Genomic DNA, 19,978 nt, shown 5'->3' on the forward strand with positions numbered 1-19,978 from the left:
GAGGTGAAGGACATTCATCCAGACCGAAATTGCAGTCCAGCTAGGCAGTGCACTATCCCCATTATTGTTTATCACCATCATGGGTGACATAATAATAGGAACATCAAGAAATTTTGGTGAAATAAATGCATTGGCTTTCACTGATGACGTTATGATACGGGGATATACTGAGGAACAGCTACATCTGAGACTCAATGAATGGAAGTTTGTTCCAGGAATTCAGTCTCAAGATCAGCGAAACCAAAACAGTAGTGATGGCAATAAACACAGAGGAAGGCTTAGGAGTAAAGGAACGAGTTGTTCGACTAAGCGGTATGTTCGAGGCTGCCATTGAAGAAAGGGCCTGGAATGACGTTAGTAGACGAAAGAGATGGAGTAGTGCTTTTAAAAGTAGGAAGTATTATGATATGAAGATAAGTTGGATTTCAGGAGGACATGTCTGGTCAATCATTCGTTTATAGGGAGCGGAATTAGGGATTGTAATAATTTAATAAATAAGATGTTCAGTAAATTTCCAACGTGTTTGGAATCATTTAAGAACGTAGTAGATAAAAAAAAAAATGGTTGAGAATTTGCCACCTGGGCGACAGCCTTAAATTCACATAAGTGGTGGCCCGATGATTGTTATTATTATTATTATTATTATTATTATTATTATTATTATTATTATTATTACTATTATTTACGTCACAATTTAATACAAATATTAGAGGCCCCTAAGAATACAAACTCCGTAGTTTCTGCCTAATCTAAATTCTTTAGTTTGGAGGACATTTACGGAGAGCTGCTGGCAGAAGTCAACTCTCCTTCATTTCAGTACAGTGAGAAGGTAGATGGAGAAACAATTTCCATACGGGCTCAGACTGGCACTGCTGAAGAAGATATTATAGCGTGTTTTTGTTGTTTCTACGTTATTATGTACAGTTTTCTTAATTGGTAAATGTGTCTAATTGACTTAGAAATTATATAAATTAATTTGGTCCGCTCTAGACGTTAGGAACGGTGACGAGATGGCAATGAATTACTTTCATTTCAGTGCTCCGCCTGTTCATAAACACTTGTGTTGCTCCAAGACATAGCTGTAAGTTATTGAACTCCTGGCGAGAACTTCAGGGGCTTCATATTTGCTGTTGGCTGACTTAATGGGATTCCGTGAAAAGGTCATGTGTCCTAGAAGTATATGAAGTCTGAAATGAATACATTCAACAGTTTGGTGAATAATAGGTGGAAACTTCGTTACTGCTCCCACAAGCCCAAGATTCTGCACACACATACACACACACGCACACGCACACACACACACACACAATCAATGGTATCAATACGTTATGTTATGAATAGGATAATATATTATATTATTCTCGTTATCAATTAACGACTTTTGTTTATCATTTTCTACGTTATTAGTCGTTTTTAATATTTCTATTGTTCATCTCTTTAAGTTGACTTACCATGTGTGTACTGTTATTTTAGGTTACATAATGGCTGACCCATTAACGTTACAGCAAAGGTGATTTGTAAGAAGCCTGATATAAATGTATCGCTCGCCGACTGCAGTTCGTCAAAGTTTCGGCAGCGAAATATACGTACAGCACCAAACCGTTTAAACAATTCGCCCAGAAGTATGTGAAAACTGCATGATAGGATAATCATCTTAAAATGCGTAGTGTTATAACCAGTGTCGTTCACCAAAACTTTATTCCATGTTATTTTATGAATGATTAGTATCGCCAGGATCTCAAAACACAAGGATTTCTTAGATTGGTCAAGCATTAGATGAATGCTTTTAGCTCTATTATCTATCTGTTCAGTTTTCTGGGTAACAGTGCTGCACATCGAAGCAAATCAGTTTACTGGACACTAAGTGAATTCCCATGTAATATAGTGTGGCCTCCGGAGAGGCCTGGTGCAGGTCTTTTGACTCCCGTAGGCGACCTGCGCTTCGTGATGTCCATGAAATGATGATGAGGATGACACATTCACCCAGTCCCCGTGCCATGGTTAAAATTCTCGACCCTACCGGGAATCTAACCCAGAACCCCTGTGACCAAAGGCCAGCACGCTAACCATTTAGCAATGGAGGAGGATAGTGTATTCCTATGATGACTATAGTAATGGATAGCAAGCGTCTTGTTCTATGTCCAAAGAGAACAAGCTCCACTTTAAGGATATCTTAGACAGAATCTTCGGTATATATATATTCTCAATGTGAGTCAGAAATAGGTGAACAAGAATGCGATATAGTGTATGTCTTGTTCTGTATTCATCACTGTATTACTCATTCTGTTTTAGCATTGCACGATCATACCCTAGCATAATGACATACGCCAGGTGGCCTGCTTGTAAATGTCCCGCATGCACTAATGGTGAATGGGATATCTACTAACCGATTTTCACAGGGGCACTCATACCAGCAGACATGTTACGTCAGAGTATTAAGAGATAACAAGCGGACGGTCGCCCGCAACATGTTCCTGAGCGCTACGCATCTAATGCAAACCTTTGCATTAGTAAACCTCATTTTCGACCGCGTAGTACTAAGCTGATGTATAGTACAGCAGCACTACATCTGCCGTCTGAATATCGCCAGTGGCTACTGTGTTCAGCAACGACCAATACACAGACATCATGTTCATCTGTGGAGACCGGGAGAGTTCGCCGTGCGGTTAGGGGCGCGCAGCTGTGAGCTTGCATCCGGCAGATAGTGGGTTCACACCCCACTATTGGCCGCCCTGAAGATGATTTTCAGTAGCTTCCCATTTTCACTCCAGGCTATACCTTATTATTTTTAGAGTTTGCTTTACGTCGCGTCGACACGGATAGATCTTATGGCGACTATGGGATAGGAAGGGCCTAGGAGTTGGAAGGAAGCGGCCGTGGCCTTAATTAAGAATCTGGTCGGAATGCAGCAAAAGTTCGTACAGGGTATGCAAAGGAGTTTTCAAACGGACGTCTTCCTTCTACACACGCATTTCGCCAAACAGTATTACTTTTTGTTTCATACAACAACTGTTTTAAAGAGTGGAATGTCTACACGTGTATAAATTAACTTTTAAATTTTCGTTTCTACATATTTAGCGTATTTACAACTGCACCCGGTTATGAACGTGTGCAGTACAATGACTGCTATTTGTTCAATACGTTGTAGTGCTCCTTCAAAAACAAATAATTAGGCATCCCATGCATCAATAGTGTACGCGGGATATTTGTAAGTAGAAAGTACGGCACTCGCAGGCCGCCTGGTATTTGATGTAGCCAGGATGCAAGCTACTATCAGCGTATTCACACTACAGCTTACCCCTCTTACCAAAGGATAACGCTACTTGCACATACTTCCATTATAGCTGATTACTATCCGTTTGATTGAATAAAAGTAATAGTGAATAAAAATGTTATCCTGACATTTGTCTCACCCTACATGCTAATTTACTTTCCTCCTCCCCAGCGTTTACGATTGTCAGTATTCATGATGCTAATGCAGTACATCTCACAGAATTACAACAAACCTAGAGATGTTTCAAGCATACACGAAACGTTATAAACTGTGTATGGGCATTTTATATGGATCACTACCTTGTGCAAAAGTACTGCAAGATTGAATACAAGAACATTACAAGGTTTTCTTGTGAAGATGTGACGCTCAATGAGACTACTCAGGGATATATTTCAGTCAGAAGCGCAGATTATAACAAAATTATACTCTTATTCATTTGTTCTTAATTTTTATTTCGTAGATATTCTCAGAAAGAGTGGCTTTTCGTATTGATGAGAATAATAAAGTGTAGGGTTAGTGCACGCCGAATTCGAGGAAGTCATTTGTCGTTGATGGAATGGAAGGAGTGGGAAGACTTGCTTGGATCTTCAGGTCAACATGGACTCCGATAAAGAGGACCATAACTTTACCCATCAATACTATCATATGATTAGATTGGAACAGTAACTTCCTTTGCCTGAAACTCATCGGAACCATCACATCCTCTCTCTAAAGAAGTATAGACGAGGACCTCGTGGGTGAATATAATGTGGCTGAAAATACCTAAAGATCCATTCCTACGTTCAGATTTTCTGTAACATAGTGATTAATTATTAATAAATGTCGTTTTCCATGCTACCCTCGGCTTGAACTGCTTCTTATGAGACTGCTTATGAAGATGATATTTAAAAATGTCATAAATGAAAATGCAATGGGTCCAGTCTACATCGTTTCTTTATGTACAAGAAGACCCAAAAATACCAACAAAGCGCAAAAGACTAAATAAATCAACATAGCTCGGAAGTTAACTTTCTGATGGTAAATAATGACAGGTATACAGAAATAATTAATGTTTTTCGTCACAAATCTCTACAAATTTGTATGGCTTCCAGAGACATAACTAACTTGAATGAGATGGCTCCAGTAGCTCGGGACATTTAGTATAGTATTTTGGAAATTATTGCTTTCTCGCATGTCTCCTTGAAATGCTTCTGGACTTACTATTATGATATACTCGTGTATGTTGCATATTATATAAAACCTTATTTGCATGGGCAGGTGTATCGTAAGCGTCAAATTGAATAGTGATCGAATGGTAAACACAACACCGAAAATCAAATCAAAAGTGTCTAATTGTGTACTTTCTTTCGTTTGTGATCTTAAGATAATATCATGATAAAGTGTGCATTCCACAATGAGAACATAAACAACAAAAAGGGCGTCAGGTGGAAGCGTTTTGTAAGGGTAAAAATTATCGTACGCCTGAAAGCCCAGTAGTTTCAAAATTTTGCTGACGGGACCGAGACACAGGAGATGTTCATCGTAGACCAGTACAAGGTCGTCGAAGAGTAACATTTCCACAATGTCTGGCTCCAATGCTAAATGGGTAGCGTGCTGGCCTTTGGTCACAGGGGTCCAGGGTTCGATTCCCGGCAGGATCGGGAATTTTAACTTTAATTGGTTAAATTCGCTGGTACGGGGGATGGGTGTATCATCATCATTTCATCCGCAATACGACGCGCAGGTCGTCTACGGGAGTCAAATCAAAAGAACTGCATCTGCCGAGCCGAACTTGTACTCGGACACTCCCGGCACTAAAAGCCATACGCCATTTCAGTTCATTTCCAAAATAGGGTCAATATTTGGTATTAAATGTATGACAACACTGGGCGATACCATTAAGACAGCCATTCTCAGGGCTTGCAGCCACCACAGTGTAAAGTTACTCAGCAAACTATGAACTGGAGTTTCAAGAAGGCTGTCAGACTGCCTGCAGTGAGTGTCCTGCTCGGTCCAGTGCGTGTAAGGGTCCGTTTACAATAGAATTAGCACCAATGAAACTGAACCCTGAATGAATGTAGGAAAATAATCCACATTCAGTTGATAAGATTATTCCCATCACACATTAGTTTGGGAAGAACCTGGAACATGATTTAATCCCAGGAAGAGTGTGGAAGGAAATCAGCTTTTGTTGTTGTGGAATACTGATGAGGACACGTATCACGTTCTATAGGCGTGCGGCGCTGCATATCTTCGCTGGAAGTACCACACTTTCTGCGCAGAGGTACAGAGACGAAGTGCAAATTCTCAGATAAAAAGTTCATGGAAGAGACTGCACGTGGGCACATTGCCAACCTGGTGGACAAATTTCTTGAACGCATGCACTGCCCAGCAAGGTCTCTAGGAATGAATCGTATGTATTACGCGATGCCTACATTATAGAACGTTATACCAACCTGCACCAAGGATTATTCATGATTTACTTACTGTTCTTTGCGAGAAATGGAACCAACAGTCCATAGAGCTCTTGGACCAGTTAGGGGTAAGCAAATTCCACGTACATTTCTTACTTTTGTTGAATACGTGATCTCCAAGTGTTTTTATATTTCGTTACTGAGATTTTGGAATAACAAATATTGTTTACTTTCATGTCCACTGCTGTAATGAAGAAGAGACAGTTGGATATGTTTTTGGGATGGGGGATATATGTGGAATTAGCGTCATCAATTTCCCGAAACCAAGGTATCCATGGCAACCAGTGTTCCTCTATGTAACACTTGGTCAGTAGCGTCGTGTGTGTCTTCTTCCTGTAAGTAAAAGCCTGAGAAAATCTAGTATCCTCAGTCCGGGATTAGAAACCTTGAATTGGCCTAAAAATGACACCAGAGCAGAGCTTTGGAATAAGAGATGGGCGCGCTACCTCTACACCACGATGCATTATCGGTACCCCTGCATGTTGTAAGAGGCTACTAGGAGGGAAACTACCAAAGAAAAACTGTACTCTCTCTCTCACCTTCTAAGTCCAAAAACATATCCATGGTAGTATGCAGCGGAGGAAATATAGCGGTAGGGGAGCGAAGGTTTTTGTTCTGATTTGGGCTACTACCTACCGATCTGAAACTCACTCAAACTGAAAATTCCAGGGGGTGGTTCTGACGGTATTCATTGTTTGTTATGTTAACATTTTACAATTGGCTTTACGCCGCGCCGACACAAGTAGGTCTTACGGCGACGATGAATAGGAAATGGCTAGGAGTGGGTAGGAAGCGGTCGTGGCCTTAATTAAGGTACAGACCCTGCATTTGCCTGGTGACGAAGTGGGAAACCACGGAAAACCATCTTCGTGACTGCCGACAGTGAGGTTCAAACCCACTATCTCCCGAATGCAAACTCACAGCTGCGCACCCTTAAGCGCACGGCCAACTCGCTCGGTATATATAAACAAGAGTCGATGCTGTAGGCGAATATAATCGGTAGAGAGAGAGAGAGAGAGAGAGAGAGAGAGAGAGAGAGAGAGGGAGAGTACATCGATGATTAACACGCTCATTTTTGTATGTTTTGTAACACAGAAACGAGATTGTTTTTATTGCTGTAGAACCTACTGTGTATTTCTTATCATCTAGTGAGTGAATAAGACTGACTGCAGTAAGATTTTATAGTCTAACTTAGCGAGCCATATTTGTTGAACGTACATAATACTCTACCTTGTAACACGAAACATCGTGTACCATCGTGTACTACCGTGACTTCCACTGTTTCTTCCTCTTGGATTATACTGAGGAGTTCATCGGATATCCAAAGGGTTCTGATTGATATGGATCTTACAAAAAGCAATTGAAGTACTTATTGCTGTCTAACAGAGAATCTTCCAATGAGTACGTAGTAAAAGTTAACTACTCTGTCAAAATTTCGTGAAAATTTCGGAACACTTCAGTTGAAATTTTCTCTTATAATCCGAGATTAGACAGCACAGAAAATCGAAGGAAATTATTTGTTTAACTACATAAAAACTGTTAAAACTTATGATCTATGGTATTACGGAACTGTCAGCGTCAACAATAATAATTTCCATGAGTTGTGGAGAAACAATAGTTGGACGAGAGGGGTAGAAAGGCTACATTTGTATCTTCTTAACTGCAACTGTGTGCAAGTCAGCTGGGAAAGAGTTCTCCTTATCAATTTTTCAAAAATGGATGATTTTAGCAAAATATCATAATGTAACTTATGTTTCTACGTAGCGGCAGAGTCTCGAACTCTTAATCCCATGATCGGTGGATGGATTCCGGCAGAGGTAGTCAATTATTTAAAGACGGTCAAATATTTTGCTCTCCATATTATTCCCGATGGGAGCCGCTGTGGCTCAGGCGGCAAGGCGTCGGCCACTCACCTTTGGGTTCCGTAGTTCAAATCCCGGTCACTTCATGTGAGATTTGTGCTGGACAAAGCGGAGGCAGAACAGGGTTTTCTCCGGGTACACCGATTTTCCCTGCCATCTCTCATTCCAGCAACAGTCTGCATTATCGTTTCATTTCATTTGTCAGTCATTAATCATTGCCCCAGAGGAGTGCGACAGGCTTCGGTAGCCGGCACAATTCCTATCCTCGCCGCCAGATGGAGCTTCATTCATTCTATTCCTGACACGGTCAAAAGACTGGAAACAGGCTTTGGATTTTCATTTTCATTATTCTTGATGGCATGTTAAAAATCCCTGGTCAGTCGTGATATTCATCAAAGAAGAAATATCCTTACGTTGCTAGGTAGCAGCTCAATCAGAAGTTCGAAACTTTATAGGCAGACCACCTAGATGGCACTACTTTATGAAATTCAATAGCCGAGAGCATGCAATTATTAAAGTAATAATTACATTATTGTTATACTTTCTAACTGATCATTCTACTGTGTACAATAGCATCTCCTCCGTGGAACAAATTTGCTTTTTGTTTACATTCAAAATAATGTTGTCTCTCTCTCTCTCTCATTATCTTACTATTACCTTTTATCCCTGCAGTAATGAATGATGAAAAATTGGCCGTCAACCCTCTCACTTTTTCCGCACATATTCTCCGATACAAATCTCCTGGCCTGAGAGACGGTGTCACCATATACAAGGCCCCCCTCCCCCTTCAGTAGAGAAATTAAAACAATTAGTAGTAGTAGTTGTCACCTTTCTCATTTACAAGGACGTGCTCTGCCAAAATTCGGTATAAAGGGTACTGGGTTCTGTACTTTCAATCAGAGGAAGCATTCGCGAAATGAATGCACAAAATGTACTCGGTATTCAACGGCAATGATTGATTATTTTGTTCCAGACGTACAACGCCGATGCCCAAGTTGGAGAATCCTCTGCTTGTGCTACAGCGCTACTGTGTGGTGTGAAGGCGAATCTGGAGACTGTAGGTTTGGACGCGAGAGGGCGCTTTGAGCACTGTTTCTCCAGTTTCTCGTCCAAGGTGCCTTCCCTCGTGGATTGGGCGCAGCAGCAAGGTAAGTGAACGTTCGATTATATTGATAGTCACACATTTGTATAATTCGCACTTGTTTTTAAGTTATGTGAAGGAAAAATACATTTCAAGTATATGCAGCTTATTCCTAAAATTCTTTATAATTAAAAAAAATTAAATAATCTGGATCATTCTTCTCAATGTTGTAACCAACGACAAATAACCCCCACGTGAAGAATAGTTGGATCACTGGGAAAAATATTATAAGGATACAAAAGGTACGGAATAGAACATTTAGGAAATTTCCTGTTCAGATTTAAATTTCTTTATTACTGCTTTCAGGTCTGCTTTAATTAAAATCAAACCTTTTTAAGTAGATAATGTTTTCTTCAAACATCAAATGGTAGGTAGGGTAAGGGTTATTCTGCGCGAAGGCAGGTCATAACCTCCGCAGAGGTGTTCCTGAGCCGGAGTTTACGTGCGGTAGGGTGGTCAGTTCCTTTCCGCTCCTCCATTCCCTTACCCCCACCAAGAGCGCGTGGCAACCCACCCAACTTCTGACCACGCCCCAGTGTTGCTTAACTTCGGAGATCTCACTGGATCCGGTGTTTCAACACGGCTACGGCCGTTGGCCAAACGTCAAATATGTACTTAACTTGTATTGATGCTAATCTTGCCTCATGAAAATGTAGGATTAAAAAGCATTTGCCTACAATACTAGTTTTACAAATGAAGAAGTATTGCTTAAGAGAGTAGTTTCTTGGTACGAGCGAAGCTTCGTTTACAAACCAAAAAGCTAAGGAATTAACAGATAATGATATCAGAGAAGTTTAATATCTTAGTATACCACTTCCAAACATGTTGTTTTCCTGTTCTACGGAATAGACTTCGTTAGTTTATTCTACCAATGTAATAATTATTCTTTCTCTTATAATATTCACTTCCTTCCAATTGAAATTGAAACTTCATTGAAGCTGGGCTTTGCACGCTTGAAACTGTGTCACTGTAGTCAATGTAGTTTTAAAACCCTTGCGAAGTCACACGGTTTATTGATAAACTTCCATGTACCTTTTACCAGCGTGTGTTAGCGATGATGCTTGGCTAGCCTTCCGTGACATTCTAGCAGCGAGTGTGACTGTGTGTGAATAGATCCATTGTTACAGCTAATAAAGAGCTTTCTTAATGCCTTGAGTGTTGCCAACTCCCGTCGGGATACTACCTTAAGTGTAAGTTGTTAATGTTACTACTTGGTTCTTCAAAATAACGCTTTGCTCTCTGTTGAGTGATTTGTTCGGTATAAAAATGTGCTGTATACGTTAAACAAGACTAGCGGAAGTAAGTTACTTGAAGAGATGTACTTTGACAAAATCTCAATTCCGAAGGAATCGATCCATTAGCTCTGATTGTCGAACTTTGTCTCTCTAATAGTGAAAAAATGTACACGATTATTGTATAAACCGTAGCTGAGGAAATAAATATACCTTTGAAAGTGAGATGTAAATTTTTGATATACACTAACTAAACTGACTAAATATGATTTGAAGATCTTGACGATTTGCGATATTAAAGTACGGTATAATCAGAAAATGACGATGTATGTTGGAATCATCCGGACGAGCCATATCAGTTTAGTAGTTCTCAAAGATAAGCAGTTAAGACGTAGTTCCGGCCTTTAGAAATAACTGACCGAAACATAACTATTACTAATTTGTTCTGCTGCATTCCACTTACCAAGAAACTCCAACTAAGAAAGTTAATGATGTTTTAAAATTTGCTTTACAAAAGAGAGCTCCCGGTGGAGTTTGTAACGGTGAATAACAGGTAAGGGCAAAGCAGGTTTTTGTATTTACAAGGTAATATGACTATCGTCTCCTATTTTACAAAGGAAGTGAAATGTATGCATTTTCTCTCCGCAATACATTTTGATGATCCAACCTATCCAAGCACTCTTGCAGTCATAAAACCGGAGATGATGACTTCGTACATGGAGACAAACCCAGGAGTTGACAAAGTAGATCAAATGATTACTACGTATTCAACTTCACGAACATGTATTAGGTGGCTGCTCTGTTTATGCCTCAGGATTTTTGATACTGCAGGAATGAATCCACAGGCTGTATCTCTTCGTTCAACCCTTCGTAAGGGTGTAGTGGCATCACGCGACAATTCTTTTGGTGATCTTCCTCCAGGAGTCTCTGCTTTGGGCATGGTGACTTACTTTTACTTGCTGTAAGCTCATCCTGGTCAAGTTCTTCATCTGGTCCATCATTCGTAACGGTGCACGTCATTTAGCACAGGCTATATTCTCTGCTAATAACCCGATGAAGGACGGTTTGAGCAGACTGTTGGACATGAGGTAGGACGGCACGTAGAAAATAATTTCATGAGGCTATTGCTAATTTAGTGAAGCCCTTGTACGGCAGACCATCCCACCACTATGAATATTCGTGTGAAGGTAGCATTAAAAACCTTGCCTTGAAGCTCCAAATCATGCCATTAACATAGAACAGGCACTGGAGTAAGGTTGCTGTTTAATGTGCAAATGATACCAAGATATATATAAAAATAATTCTGTCTTCAGTTATTCAGGGTAATGGGTCTGCAAAATACGAAACAGTTTTGTGATTGCTGTGAATTTCTTCCAAGACTCCTTTTCCACTGCGTACGTCATGGACGGGTAAAGTTATAGATTTTTATCTGTAATAATTAACTTTTAGGTATGTGAAACTTTCCCTACTTTCTTCATGTTACTGATTTGATTTATTCGTATCAAAATGCAGAAAACAAAAATTTATTTGTTACGTTATCGTATAGTAAAGTTTTCTAATAATGTAATCAAATCATTTCGATAAAATACGATGAATTTTCATCGCGGAACGAAATAAAATTTTGGGTGTTGTCAACGCCTCGCGTGACTACTAATATTTTAAAACTATAAATGACTCATAGAGGATTAAATAGTCGAAAACATCAACAACCAAATTCGATGTAATCATTAACAGTCTTTTGTTATAACAGGACGTGGGCTGAAGAGCAGTTACAATTATTTTTACCATTTGCCCTTTGATACGCAATCTGATGATACAATTGTGGAAAAATATTGCATTAATTCTTCTTGATGCTGTAATATTATCATATAAATATCGTGATGAATAAGGTTTCCGCTACTCGATTTTTGAATGTTTTAATGTGACCTCATTTTTATAAATACAAAAGTCGCAGTGTTTTAATGCTTGCCGAGAGTGACATTATCATGTTATCAGGGGCAAGCACCCATCATTAATATTATAACCCAATATTGTAGTTTTCAATTTTTGCAAGTACCCAACTTCCTGATATGAACGTGTACTCTTCAATGACACATAGATTATTTATCTATGGTAGCTGATGGGGGATCTGTTCGAGATCCAATCAATTTTCAGGATGATAATTCAACTGACATAAAGACTGCATGAAGGTAATTTGACATTGTTGGACAGCCTATTGTTGACTTCAAATTAATATGTCGCTAAAATCCTTAAGATCCATACACCTTATAACTTGGGGTTCTATGGAATTTATCTGACTATAAATATCCGGTTTTTACTTCAAGGCCAGAACCCAGAAACTAGCGATCCAGTGTCCAACGTTATACTACTAAGATAAGATATTATGTTTGAATTCACAATGGAAGTATTGTTTACTTGTTCCAGGCAAAGCGACGGGGATCGTAACGACAACGAGAATCACCCATGCCACCCCGGCAGCGCTGTACGCTCACTCGCCCAGCAGGTACTGGGAGGACGACAGCAAAGTGCCACCGGCTTCGAGGAAGACCTGCAAAGATCTCGCCAGACAGCTCATGGAGGATGATCCTGGAAGGAACATCAACGTGAGTATATATTTTGTGATTCTAAACTTCCCATCGCTTTTGTACGTAATAACAGCGTAATGAATGCACTGACTAAGTTTCGTAACTTCTGCAGTTTGCAAGCCATCCACACAAACTTGTCATGCCTCTGTGACCCACAACAGCATTCTCTATTACACTACAATGTTTCACACTCGGTCTAAATGTATTCACTTGAAAAACTGAATTGTGAACCTAGAATAGATGGCGCAGTTAAAATAAAAATTGGCAGGCACTATGATCGCTTGTATTGGGAAGCTCTACCAGAGCGTTAGAATCCCTCCGATACTTACGCGGTCACGATACTCTCACGAAGACAGTCCTGTCAAATAAACACACAAAGAGAAGGTGGGTAAGCACGCAACATACTGCAAGATGCATTCAGTAACTCTGTTAACCACTAAAAGAGGTTTAATCTTTGGACTAAACTAAAGAAGCCTGTTATTTCGGTGAACTGATCACCAGTTTGGCCACTTTATGCAACACCTGCAGAAGTACGTCAAACGTCATGGAACACTCATGCCTCCGAAATTGTCTGGAAGACATTTGCGATGAAGTAACCAATCTAAGAGCAGTAACATATCCTACAGCAATGGGGATATTTTCTGCTTCTGTCATGAGAGGGTGGCATCGCCGCCCTGAGGGATGGTGACGAGTTGTGTTTAGTTAATTCTAAATACGGATGACCACCGAATCCAAGCACTGAAACTTCAAGGTGCAATGAGAAGAGTCATAAAATAAGAACAAGTGAAAACATACAGTGATGTTCCATTGCCTATAATTCTCCTGTGTTAATCATCGATGTAATATAGACAGTGCATCAGTACGCCCAAATAAAGCATTTGGTTTTCCTTACTGTGTTGTTTGAGTCGTCAGTATAGTACGCGAAGCTTTTCTTGAGCCCTGAGCTCCATAGTGCTGAATGGGAACTAGGACTCAAGAAACGGTTCGTGCATTATTCATAGACTGGTTTGATACAGCCCTCCATGCCACTCTATCCTGTGCTATCCTTTTCATTTCAACATAACTATTGCATCCCACATCTGCACTAATATGCGTGCCGTATTCTCATCTTGGTCCACCCCTACTGTACTTACCACCTACACTTCCCTCAAAAGCCAACTGTACAAGTCTTGAGTGTCTTAAGATGTGCCCTACTATCTATCTCTTCTTCTCGTCAAATTTAGCCAAATCGATATCCTCTCACCAATTCCATTCTTTATCTCTTCATTCGTGATTCTCTCTACCAATCTCATCTTCAGTATTCTTCTGCAACACCACATTTCAAAAGTTTCTATTCTCTTTCTTTCTGAGCAAGTTATCATCCATGTTTCACTTCCATACAATGCCACGCTCCAGACGAAAGTCTTCAAAAACATACTTCTAATTCCTATATCAATGTTAGAGGTGAACAAATTTCTTTTCTTAAGGAAGGCCTTCCTTGCTTGTGCTAGTCTACATTTTATGTCCTCCTTTCTTCTACCATCATTAGTTATTTTACTACCAAAGTAACAATATTCATCTACTTCCTTTAAGACTTCATTTCCTAATCTAATATTTCCTGCATCACCTGACTGTGTTCGACCGCACTCCACTACTTTTGTTTTGGACTGAATTATTTTCATCTTGTATTCCTCCTCAAAGATTCTGTCCATACCATTCAGCAGTTCCTCCAGATATCTTGCAGAGTCAGATAAAATAACAATATCATCGGCAAATCTCAGGGTTTTGATTTCCTCTCATTGGACTTTGATTCCCTTTCCAAATTCACCTTCGATTTTCTTTATCGCTTGTTCTATGTAAACATTGAAAAGGAGAGGGGAAAATATGCTGCCTTGCCTCACTCCTTTATGGATTGCTGCCTCTTTTTCAAAGCCCTCGATTGTTATCACTGCAGACTTATTTTTGTAAAGATTGTATATAATTCTCCTTTCTCGGTATCTGATCCAGATCACCTTCAGATTCTCAAACGGCTTGGTCCAATCAACATTATCGAATGTTTTTCTAGATCTACGAAAGCGATGCATGTATGCTTGTCTTTCTTAATTCGGTCCGCTAGGATCATACGCAAAGTCCGGATTGCTTCACGTGTTCCCACATTTCTTCTAAATCCAAATTGATCTTTTTCCAATTCAGTTTAAAATTGTCTTTCCATTCTTCAGTAAATAATACGTGGTAAAATTTCACAGGCGTGAGATACTGATCTAATGGTGCGGTAGTTTTCACACTTGTCAGCACCGGCTTTCTTGGGAATAGGTATAACAATACTCTGCCGAAAATCGGATGGTACTTCTTCTGTATCATGCATCTTACACACTAAACGGAATAATCTCCCTATGCTGGTTTCTCCTAAGGCAGTTAGTAATTCTGAGTGAATGTCATCAATTCCTGGTGCTTTGTTCTTACTTAGGTCTGTCAAAGCTCTGTCGAATTCTGACCTCAAAATTGGGTCTACCATGTTATCAGCATCAACAGCCTCTTCTTGTTCCAGAACACTATCATCTAATTCTTTACTTTTATACAACTGTTGGATATGTTCCTGCCATCTTTCTGACTTTTCTTCCTTCCCTAGAAGTGGTTTTCCATCTGAGCTTTTAATATTCGTACACCTAGTTTTCCTTTCTCCAAAGGTTTCCTTGATTTTCCTGTATGCAGCATCTACCTTTCCTACGACCATACAACATTCTCTTTTAGCCATTCTTCCTTAGCTGTCCTGCACTTTCCATCTACTTTATTCTTTATTCGCCTGTATTCTCTTCTTCCCTACTCATTTTTGAATTCTTGTACTTTCGTCGTTCGTTAATCAGGTCTAATATCTCTTCAGCTATCCACTATTTCATAGTTTATCTTTCCTTCCTTCCTCACTTTTCCTCAGCAGCCTTACTGATCTAATCATTCGTGACTGTCCATTCTTCGTCTATTGTGTTTCCTTCAGCCTTATCATTTAGTCCTTGTGTTACGTGTTCCTTGAAACAATCCCTAACAATATTTTCTTTCAATTTGTCTAAATCTCATCTCCTTGCCTTCCTTCCTTCCTTCCTTCCTTCCTTCCTTCCTTCCTTCCTTCCTTCCTTCCTTCCTTCAATTTCTTCAATTTCAGATGGCATTTCATGACGAACAGGTTGTGATCAGAGTCCACATATGATCCTCGGAAAGTTTTGCAATCCAACACCTGGTTTTTGAATCTCTGCCTATTCATAATGAAGTCAATTTGATACTTTGTTGTGTCTCCAGGTCTTGTCCATGTATACAGCCGTCGTTTGTGTTGTTTGAACCAAGTGTTAGCAAGAACTAAATTACGATCCGTGAAGAATTCAACCAGCCGGCTTCCTCTTTCATTCATTTGTTTCAATCCGAATTCTCCTACTATGCTACCTTCTCTTCCTTGGCCTACCACTGCATTCCAGCCTTCTATCACAATAATATTCTCGTCGCCTTTTACATACTGTATTAAATCTTCTATCTCTTTGTACATTCTTTCGATTTCTTCATCATCCGCTTAACTAGTATGCTTAGAGACCTGCACTGTTGTAGTGGGCATTGACAACAATAATCCTTTCACTATGCTGGTGGTAGTAGCTTACCCGCTGCCCTCTTTTCTTATTAATTATTAGACCAACTCCTGCATTTCCCCTGTTTGATTTTGTGCTGATAATTCCCTAGTCGCCTGATCAAAAATCCTGCTCTTCCTGCCAACGTATTTCACTTATACCAACTACATCCAACTTTAGTCTATCCATCTCCCTTTTCAGATTCTATAACATACCACAACGATTCAAACTTCTAACATTCCACGATCCAACTCCCAGAATGTCAGTATCCATCTTCCTGAAGATTGCTCCATCTCGTGTAGTCCCCACCCGGAGATCAGAATGGGGGACTAGTTTACCTGCGGAATATTTTACCCGGTAGGAAGCCATCATCAGCACATCATTCATACAGAGAGAGCTGCATGTCCTCAGGATTTAATTACGTCTGTAGTTTCCCGTTGCTTTTAGCCGTGTAGCAGTGTCAACATGGCTAAGCCACGTTAAGTGATGTTACAAGGCCATATCAGTCAATCATCTATACTGCTGCCCCTGTAACTTCCGAAAGGCTGCTACCCCTCCTTCGATGAACCATTAGTTATTCTGATCTCTCGACAGATACCCGTCTGTTATGGCTGCACCTATGGCTCGGCTACTTGCTTCATTGGGACACGCAAGCCTGCCCGTCACGGGAAGGTCACATGTTTCACAGGAGAGGTTTTCCTTGTTATAAAACCACATTGAAAACAACATATCCTAAAATAATAATGAACGCCCACGTATTGTATATGTGTCGACATACATCCTTTACCGGCATTGTCCCCAATTTTGTACAGCATTATTTGAAAATCTAGCTATTGCTATTTAGTGAGGGATCCAGTACTGTATCACTGAATCTTTTTCCTAGCCAGAACAAAATATATCTTCTACTGAAGTCTCAGTTTCATTGAGTGGTTTGAGAGTATAGACGCTACTGATGTATGAGTGATGCTGAATAATGACTTTCGGAGCACAACTAGTGCTTCTGGATGTTATAAAATGTGCTACTCATACGTCCAGAAATGACACAATAATATTTTAGGGCTCAATGAGGAAAGCAATGACACCCTGGCATGTAGGTCTCATTATGGCCCTATCACAGGTTTTTGCGGGTTTCCTTTAAAAGCATAGCCTTTCGTGGTGAAATTTGAGAAACCAACCAGTATCCGGGCTTAACGGACAAGCAGTTGGTAAGCAACTTTGACCAACATCAAATACAAGGAATCTGGAGCGTGGGTGTAATGACTGCTCCTGAAGAGCATATCAGACGTTTCTAAGTTCCACATTGCCGCATATCTCCATGTTAGTAACATTATGATACCTTACTATGTCTATTTCGGTTCTTGACGTCAGGAATTGAAACAAATTCCTTATATCATTAGGTCTTGTTACTGTGTCCAGCTTCATTGTATTGCGATGGTGCCTTTTGGCTGAAAAAAAATTGAAACACCTAGAAAAAATGATCGGATGTCAATGTACCTTGGTGCACGTACACAACATCGGTGGATGTGTAGATGATAAGAGTTGCAATTTTCTGTGACAGGTAGAACGGTCGCCAGAATGCATGAGTTTTGTTAGTTTTTATTATTGTTATCAGACCTGCTGGGGTGTATAAGGGGGGGGGGGGAGGGGTGAACAGATTCAGATGTCAAGTGGTCACTGTGAAGGACACGAGTATGTCTCATATTCATGTGACAATGGCCCTATATTGGATTGCGTAGGAACATGAGGGCAGGCATACTCGTCGTCAAGGTTCCGGTCGATCACGTCTGACCACCACAAGAGAGGATCGCCGTATTGTGCACCAACCACACCGTAACCCCTTAACATCTGCGTCTGCCATCCGAGAACAAGTAATGGACTCCCTGCAATATTCTGTGTCATCCCGCACCATTGGTCGGAGACTAGCAGCAGCTAGACTAGGAAATTACCGTCCCGTGCGTAGGCTGCCGTTAATACAACACAAACGGGTGTGTTTTGCGCAGTGCCATGACTGGGAAGCATGGACTGCTGATGAATGTTGTCGCATTGTGCTCAGCGATGAATCGTGGTTCTGCACTACTCCGAATGACCATCGTCTGCGAGTCTAACGGTGACCTGGGGAGAGGTCCCATTCTTCCAATGTTTTGGAGAGGGACATTGGTGTTACTCCTGGCGTCATGGTGTGGGGAGCCGTCAGGCATGACCACAGGTGACGACTGGTAGTGATTGAGGGAACTCTAACGGGACAATGGCATGTCAAGGACATCCTGCGTCCTCATGTGTTACCTCCCATTCGATAGTATCGTGGTGCCATTTTTCAACAGAAGAATGCTCGTCCACAAACGTCACCTGTCTGTATGTACTGTCTACGTGTTGTTGTGGTACTTCCGTCGCCAGTAACATCCCCAGATCTATCCCCGATCGAACGTGTGTGGTACCAGTGTGGACGACATCGCCGTCCCATTGCCAGAGTCCAAGATATCAAGGACCAGTAGTTATAACAGTTGTGAGCCAGTTTGCCTGAGGAGAGGTTATAACGGCTTTATGGCACCCTTTCCAACCTAATCGGTGCATGCATCCAATCTAAAGGAGGGTGAAACGTCATACTGATATGTGGGAATGTACTGCCAAGTTCCTTGTACATTTAACTCGATTTTGTAGTCACCGAAATAACATCACATTCTATAAATACCCTCTTGAGTTAGACATATAATTTCATCATCAAGCAGAAATGTATTTTAATGTTTAAATAATATTAATTAACGTTTAATTTCTTGCTGACATTCATTTCCTAACAGGGAATATTATGAAAGGAGGCGAGTTCTTACTTAGTATGGAATTATATTGTAACTAATGTATCCAATAGGAATTGCCTGCCGATCAGAAGAAGTAATTAATTTCTGTAATATCAGCAAGGGGTTTCAGTGGCTGTTGTTACGCTGATATTTCTGTTTAGATATCTCAAACTTCAACTTTACCTAGTTAGAGGTAATACCGTAATATAACTCGGGTGTTTTAGACAGTCGATAAGCGATACACTTCAAAATGAAATTGAAGATGATAATAATAATTTCGTGTGGCTATTTCTAGCCGGGTGCAGCCCTTGTAAGGCAGACCCTCCGATGAGGGTGGGCGGCATCTGCCATGTGTAGGTAACTGCGTGTTATTGTGGTGAAGGATAGTGTTATGTGTGGTGTGTGAGTTGCAGGGATGTTGGGGACAGCACAAATACCCAGCCCCCAGGCCATTGGAATTAACCAATTAAGGTTAAAATCCCCGACCCGGCCGGGAATCGAACCCGGGACCCTCTGAACCGAAGGCCAGTACGCTGACCATTCAGCCAACGAGTCGGACATTGAAGATGATGATTATTCCTGACTTTGTTCCCACTGTACTGAGGTCGACACTTGATGTCAATTTCGCCCAGTTTATGGCCGGTTACCATTTCTGCCTCCAACCCTATGTGAAGAAAAGTATTTACTATTGCACGTTTCTGTAGTAATTTTGTAGGAAGATACGAGGATGTATATTAAGACGAAAACAATCACCCCGGAATTACACTACTACTTATTTTACCCTTTAACCTTGCCGTATATGAGCCGCGCAACATGTGTACTTCCGAGTACCACTCTGTGTCGGAATTTCTGATCTTTAAATAATAATAATAATAATAATAATAATGTTATTTGCTTTACGTCCCACTAACTACTTTTTAAGGTCTTCGGAGACGCCGAGGTGCCAGAATTTAGTCCCACAGGAGTTCTTTTACGTGTCAGTAAATCTACCGACACGGGGCTGTCGTATTTGAGCACCTTCAAATACCACCGGACTGAGCCAGGATCGAACA

At 40.6% G+C, this 19,978-nt stretch overlaps 1 protein-coding gene across 1 annotated transcript in view; it reads left to right on the top strand.

Annotated features, from left to right (window-relative positions):
• LOC136874758 (alkaline phosphatase) overlaps positions 1–19,978 on the top strand; it is a 220,959-nt gene that overhangs the window by 104,905 nt on the left and 96,076 nt on the right. Inside the window, exons 3-4 of the mRNA XM_067148428.2 lie at positions 8,563–8,737; positions 12,387–12,565. Coding sequence (XP_067004529.1) covers positions 8,563–8,737; positions 12,387–12,565 — 354 coding nt within the window. The remainder of the gene's footprint in view (positions 1–8,562; positions 8,738–12,386; positions 12,566–19,978) is intronic.

Source organism: Anabrus simplex, chromosome 5, assembly GCF_040414725.1.
Source record: "Anabrus simplex isolate iqAnaSimp1 chromosome 5, ASM4041472v1, whole genome shotgun sequence".
Taxonomy (NCBI): Eukaryota; Metazoa; Arthropoda; class Insecta; order Orthoptera; family Tettigoniidae; genus Anabrus; species Anabrus simplex.